The sequence below is a fragment of the Phaenicophaeus curvirostris genome, chromosome 12, assembly GCF_032191515.1.
Source record: "Phaenicophaeus curvirostris isolate KB17595 chromosome 12, BPBGC_Pcur_1.0, whole genome shotgun sequence".
Lineage (NCBI taxonomy): Eukaryota > Metazoa > Chordata > Aves > Cuculiformes > Cuculidae > Phaenicophaeus > Phaenicophaeus curvirostris.
The window spans coordinates 7,902,417-7,909,576 of NC_091403.1; the positions used below are offsets into that span (position 1 = coordinate 7,902,417).

Here is a 7,160-nt window from a genome sequence, read left to right on the forward strand (position 1 = left end):
CAGAAAAGTTTCATTTAAAAATAAATGAAACCTAATGCTGAGGTTCACTGTACTTAAGTCAAAGAATTATTTTTTCCTAACCTTGAAGATACAGATATATAGAAGCTTAGCTTATATCTCCTTCAACAGGATGTATTTGTCCACTACCCAGTAATATTTCGCTCCCTTTGAAATTAAGTAAAAGCATCATGTGCAGGAAAAGCAATAATCCTATAAAAGCAAGACCTTTCACCATTCCAGGACTGCTCCATAACCAAACTCAAAAGGTTTACTTCTTCAAAGGAATAAATAGGACAATACTTGTACAGGAAAGGCTTAAATCACGGTAACAACATTTTAAATGTGCATTCTCCAAAAGCTTTCGATATTGTTCAATTTGCAGACCTATGAAGCAAGGTAGGTGGGCAGACAAACGAAGGCTCTTTGCCAGAAGACCTGTGCTTCTATTCACCTTTCATGAAACATACGGAAAGGAACGAGACCCCACAGCCCCACAAAGACCAGGCTGAATAAAAATCATCACTGCAGTTATGGGAACTACTACAGTATTCCCTAAAGTCCTCTCAAAATTCCCAAGGAATTCCACTAGGAGGTAGACTGGGCCTCAAAAGCTGGCTAACCTTTCTCATTATCTGCAACATCAAACTCAAACTACTTTGACAGAAATCTGTACTGAGGAGCTCCAACACAAACCTCTGAGGAATCCAAGGGCCCACTCAGCAAACCTTTGCATACGCGGACACACGGAACAAGCAGGGCTACCCAGCAAGGTTGCAGCTTCCAAGATATCCTTAATAAATTAATACGGAAACTTACAAATTTAACACAAATGGCCCACAAACATCTGCAAGAGTTAAAATACACAAGCTTCACAAAGATAACACAGAATGCTGATAAAGACAAACAGAGCCAGCCCGTGCCCTGCTGCCGCAGCCAGCGGAGCAATCCCAACGCGTACCACACTGTCCAGCTTTCCATAAATACAACCACAGAGAATCTCTGTCAGAGGTGTCCTGAGGAGGAGGGCTGGTATTGCGGGAGGGACAGTAATTATGAGAATGAAAGAAGTGAATCGCAGCCTGTATGCTGCTGTCTAGAACTACGGTTCCATTTGTACCACCCATTCTCTGGGGAAAATGACATACAATGCAAACAGGCTTAGTTGTTCAATTATTCGAGTATTAAGAGATTCACAGAAAGACATCTGAGAAACATAACATTTTAATAGATGAAATAAATACTCCAGTACATGCAAGATAAAAACTGACATTGGAAAAAAAAAATTAAAAATCATTTTGTTATAGCGTAACTTTTTGTTTGTTTGTTTAAACACTCACAGTAGCTTTTCCCCCAGTTTGGAAATCAACACATGGAAAACATAATCACAACCTCCAGTCCTTCCACTCCTACACACCGAATGCACTTCTAACCTAACACTTGATGCAAAATAAAAAATAAAGTCATACAAAACAAAAACAAACAAAATAGTAGCTACATCCATCATCTATGTGTTGTTGGGTTTTTTCATTTTTTTAAATGAGTGAGAACTGAGGTAACCTTTTTCCTGCACAACCAAACAGTAAAATTTAGAAGGGAAATTTCGGAAGACAAGACAAGACAAACTTTAAAAACCGCACCCAGCGCGATTAAAGCTTTTTTTTTTGCCTTTTTTTTTTTTTTAAGATACCCCCACCTCCCCAACTATTAAAAAAAAAAAAAACTTTTAAACAGTTGCTATTACCATTTGTGTGAAGACCCTGGTGAATAAAGGAAAATTTATCTGCAGATACTTGCTTGACCTTAAAGTAAAATAAAACAAAGCCAAAACTGGCTACCTTTATTAGTATGTATAGTTTGAATACGCTGTTCTGCTTCTTCACCACATGAAATCAAAGGATTGGGCTCATCCAAGCAAATTCTTTGGTATACAAAAAAGGGAAGAGGAGGTGGGATATTATTTTCCTTTAGCAATGACTGGACTCTAAACAGAAGATGTGGGGGTTAATTCACAGAATTGGAGTTCACTGGCGGTAAAGTCCTGGGTGAAGATCTTTCTCTTAGTGCCTGAGATAACAGGTTGCAACCATCTGAGACGGCGCAAGCTGAGTTCCTCAACCTTTCCCTGTAATCGCTCATTTTGGTGCTACTTTCGGGGTGTTGGGCTATATCCCTGAGGCATTGGGTCAGGAGCACACATGCGGATACCACACTCATGGCTCCTCCTAGGATGGCAGTTTGCACAGCTTTGCCCTCCGGATTGATGGTGGCAGCTTTACCCAAAAACTGGGGCTCAGTGGCAAAGCCCACCAGAGCATAGACGGACTGCACCAAGGGTCCACTGAACAAGACGCATCGGTTCCTGGTCAGCTCGCTGGGTGAAGTCTTGACCTCCTTGACGCACGCCAGGAGGGCCGAGGCGCTGGTGCTCATACACTTGACGCTGAGTTTGAACTGCTCCTTAGCGAATTTATCCTTGGATTTCTCACTGGCCAGCACGCAGGCGTCCGTCAGGAATTTCAAGTTCTTGGACATGTTCTGAGAGACCTCTAGCAGCAGCTGAGGGCTCATATCCGCCAACGGGGTGGTTTTCAAGACCCCGCAGCCGTGCTCCACCTCGTGCCTACAGCGGGTCACCTTGTAGCGATCCACCAGGCCGGGCATGGCGGGCTGGGCGCCCGGAGTCTCCACCGCCGCCAGGTAGGCGGCGTGGGCAGAGCACTCGGTCAGGGAGACCACCAGCTCCCCCATCTCCATCAGGCTCTCCCCCACCTCCCCGAAGCGCCCCATGTTGAGCTGGCTCTGGACGTCGTGGGTCAAGATGGAGAGTCCTTTGGTCCTGGCGATGATCGTGTCCCTGCACTTCTCGAAGGACTCGCCGAAGACGGACAGGCTCTCGGTGTTCACCGGCCTGGTCTCGCTCGACAGCAGCAGCAGATCGGCCACCAGTTGCATCTTGATCTTGCAGTGGTCGCAGATGGAGACAAGCTTCTTCCTCTGCACGGAGCCGCCGGACGCGCCGCCGCTGCCCTCGCTGCTGGCCGAGCCGGGGCCGCCGCTAGCCATAGCGCCGGGGGGGCCCTCGCATGCCGCTCGCTTCCCCGCCGCCGCCGCCGCCGCCTCCCGCGCAGTCCCGACTCAGCCCGGCACCATCGCTCTGCCCTTTCCGCAACATCATCCCATCGACCGCCGGGAGGCAAGAAAAGGCTCTGCGGGGAGCGACCTGGGCCAGACCGCGCCGCTCAGGGCGCTGCGGCGGCGGGTCCCGGCATCCTTCACCCTCCAATGTAGCCTCGGAGGGGGTGGGGGGTGGGGGGGGGCGGGGTGCCTTTTTTTTTTTTTTCCTCTTTTCCTTCTTTCTTCTCCCCCCTCCTTTCTCTTCCCTCCCTTCCGCCGCCTCCTCCGGCTCGGGGCCGCGGCGCAAAGTTCCGTTTAGGGGCGCGATCCCCTCGGCGCCGCCGCGCTCGGGGCTCGGCGGGGGCCGGCGGGGCGGCGGCTGCGCACCATGTGCCGCCCCCGGCCCCGCAGGAAGCGCCGCCGAGGGTGTGGCCGGGCAGGGGCACCGCGAGAGAGAGAGAGGAGGGAAAGAAAGAAAGGAAGGAGGGAAAGGGGGATTCTTTAAAAAGGAGAGGAAAAAAAAAAAAAAAGAAAACAAAACCACGATCCGCCGGCTCCGGGCGCTGGGGGAGGGAGGGAGGGACGCGCTCCCCTCGCCGTCGGCCGCCGCCTCTCGCTGCCCCTCGCCCCGCGGCCGCTGCGGCGGCTCAAGCTCGCGGCGCCCGCGGGGGCGGCGGCTCCGGGCTGCGGGTGCTGCCGCCCGCCCGGCCCGCGCCTCCCTCTGCCATGTCGGGGGCCGAGTCGCCAACTCCCACGGGAAAAAAAAAAAAAAAGAAAAAAAAAAAACCCCAAGAAAAAAAAAACAAAACAAAAAAAAAAACCCACCCACAACCAAACAAAAAAACCAACCAAGCCGGGGATGAGATCTTCCTTTAAATTCCCTTGTCCAGGCTTTAGACAAACTAGTGGGAAGAGGCGGCTGCGGCTCCGCCAGCCAGACGCTGCCCGGCTCCCGGGGAGGCGCCCCCCGCCCCGTAGCCTCCGCGGTAACCTCGCCGGAGCCTATCGAGAGCTTTTGTGCCGTGTCACCGCCCCGCGTTTAAATCCTGCCCCCCACCCCCCGCTCCCCGCCCGCCCCGCGCTCCGCCCAGACCGGGGGGCGGCTCCGCCCGGGCCCGAACCCAGCGGAGAGGGGAATGAATGAAGAGAGAGCGGGGGCGGCGGGGAGAGGGGACGGGGAATGAGGATACGGGATGGGATGGGATGGGATGGGATGGGATGGGATGGGGATGAGATGGGATGGGATGGGATGGGATGGGATGGGATGGGATGGGATGGGATGGGATGGGATGGGGATGAGATGGGGATGGGAAGTGGGGATGGGATGGGGTGGGGATGGGGATGGGATGGGATGGGATGGAATGGGGATGGGATGGGGTGGGGAATGGAGACGGAGACGGGGATGGGAATGGGAATGGGAATGGGAATGGGAATGAGGGTGGGGATGCTGTGGCGAGAGGGGAGCAGGATGGGGAAGGGGATGGGGAAGGGGATCAGAATAGGTGATTGGGGATGGGAAGTGGGGATGGAGATGCTGTGCCGAGGGGGGAGCGGGATGGGGAGGAGGATAGGGGTAGGGGATAAGGAGTTGGGATGGGAATGGGGGTAGGGGATGGGAATGGGGGTAGGGGATGGGGATTGGGAAAGGGGATGGGGAAGGGGATGAGGATAGGGGATGAGGAGTGCAGATGGGAATGGAGGTAGGGGATGGGGATTGGGAATGTTGATGGGGAGCGGGATGGGGATGGGGGTAGGGGATGGGGAGTGGGAATGAGGATGGGGATTCTGTGCCGAGATGGGAGCGGGATGGGGAAGGGGATGGGGATGGGGAGTGGGGATGGGGATGGGAGTAGGGGATGGGAATGGGGCTGCGCCGAGGAAGGAGCGGGATGCGGTCGGTTGCTTTGCAGAGAGAGGAGCGGGAGCTGAGGAGCCGCCCCCCGCCCAGCCCCCCGGGCTCGGTCCCGCCGGGTAAGCGCCGCGCTCCGGTCGGGCTCCCGGCACCGCTGAGCGGCCTCTGCCAGCCCCGGGCTGCCCTGTTCCACCCCGGGACTGGTCACAGGCGGTTGCTGGGGGCCGCGGCCCCGCCGAGCACCAGCGGGGGTTGGGCTGGAGTTGCTTGGATTTGGTTAAAAAGCCCAACCTCTTGCCACCCGTAATTGGTGCCGGGAATATGGTGGGGGCATCGCTCCATCTCTGCATCGAAGCGTCTCCCTCAGCACTGGGCTTGACCTATTTTTTAAACCAGCGAAGATGAATTTTTGGGTTGTTTCTGTCACGTTTCTGTCGATTTTGAAGTCTGTTTAGGCGCTGTTAGAATTTAACAGGGAAACATAAACCTACTGATGCTAAATGTGAACGGAGAGCCTCTGCGAAGACTTTCTCCTCTGGCCTGATTCCTTTATGCAGTACAACAAGAACTTTATTAGACGATTCTTGTCAAAAGGAAGATGTTACGCTTGGTAAATTTGAGGCATTCGAGTAAATGAAGTTGTGGAGAGGAGGGAGCTGGGCTTTTCTCCCAAGTGACAGGGGACAGGACAAGAGGGAATGGCCTCAAGCTCTGCCAGGGGAGGTTTAGGCTGGACGTTAGGAAAAAATTTGTCACAGAAAGGGTCATTGGGCACTGGAACAGGCTGCCCAGGGAGGGGGTTGAGTCACCTTCCCTGGAGGTGTTTAAGGGACGGGTGGATGAGGCGTTGAGGGGCATGGGTTAGTGATTGATAGGAACGGTTGGACTCGATGATCCGGTGGGTCTTTTCCAACCTGGTTATTCTATGATTCTAAACAACAAAACAATTACAATTACTAATTTGGCTGGAACAAGTTATGAGAAGATGGGCCTAATGGTGCCTGGGGTACTTCCAAAGGGAACGTGTAGTTTGGTAATGAGAATATTGATGTCCCACACAGATTCTCTCTTGTTACACAGTATCTCCATCAACCTAATCCTGAATATTCAGAGCCCGTGCTGAAACCACATCCTGCGTTTTTTATGATGCATTTTACTGCAGCTAAATAATAACATTCCTTTGCTCCTTTCAATCAGACTTACCTTTTTAAGTTAGCCCCTTGATTCTAGGCATTTACAACGCATTTAGCAGGCTACAGAAATCCAGAAATATGTTTGTCCCAATTCTCAGTTACGCTAAGGTCCTACTACGTTCATGCTGCTGCAGGGGTGTAAGTGACCTTGAAGTAAATGAAAATTGGACCAGACTCCTCATTTGCAGGTCATGCCCTGGCACAAACGAAGCCCGTCTAATGGTTTGCATACATTTAAAGAGCTTCAGACAAGTTTATCCATACATATTCTCACCCGTTAGCTAGAGGAACCCTTCAATGCCGACTTGTAGGGAGGGATGCGTGCAGGCTGAATACAGACCCGAGAGTGAAGGGTTAACAGGATGCAGGCTTCTAGGGGGGAAACCCTCGATGTTGAGCCAAGCTGGAGGAAAGGGGCAGATGTTGGTCTTTGGGTGTGTCGGAAATAATGGCAGCTCTCCACCCTCTTCTCCGAACAGAAACTGTGAGGGAAATTCTGTTTACTCGAGTCAGATTATAGCAGTTTAAAGGAAGGTCACGATTGGGGCCTAAACAATTTTGGCTTACTGCCAGCAACTCGTTTGCAAAACTATAAATAGGAATGACTTCAGAATACTCTGAAAAATAAAAATCAATGGGCAGCAGAAGCCATTTGAATTGTTTTGTCAAAGTATTTCCAGGTAGGTCCTTAAATGAGGCGTTAAGATATTATATAGCACAAGAAATGCCTTTCATGAATATTAACCTAGTTTATTTTTAATGAAAATTGACTACTTTTAATTAGGGTTTGAAAGATTTCATTTTAGGAAAAACATAGGTCTCATCCCTGGCTGGAGGAGGTGTTAAATGACCTAATAATGTTTTCCATTTTTAGATGCTGCTGCCATGATGCTCTGAGTGATTTGTGCCATTCCCCCAAGGACAACGCGGAGAGTCCTTGCTGTGGCTTCTCTGCCAGCCCTCCTCCCAGCTGCCTGCACCAGAAACACAGCCAGGCTGTA

The 7,160-nt window shown here is 51.7% G+C and overlaps 1 protein-coding gene across 1 annotated transcript; it reads right to left on the bottom strand.

Moving 5' to 3' along the window:
* Nucleotides 1-1,205: 1,205 nt before the first annotated feature.
* Nucleotides 1,206-3,267, bottom strand: TLNRD1 (talin rod domain containing 1). The gene has a single exon (XM_069867285.1). The coding sequence runs from the start codon at nt 3,061-3,063 to the stop codon at nt 2,002-2,004; it is 1,062 nt and encodes a 353-aa protein (XP_069723386.1). The 5' UTR covers nt 3,064-3,267; the 3' UTR covers nt 1,206-2,001.
* Between the last annotated feature and the right edge of the window lie 3,893 nt (nt 3,268-7,160).

What these genes read in the sequence shown, in the direction of transcription:
- TLNRD1 (XM_069867285.1), bottom strand. Translation starts at nt 3,063, where the DNA reads ATGGCTAGCGGCGGCCCCGGCTCGGCCAGCAGCGAGGGCAGCGGCGGC.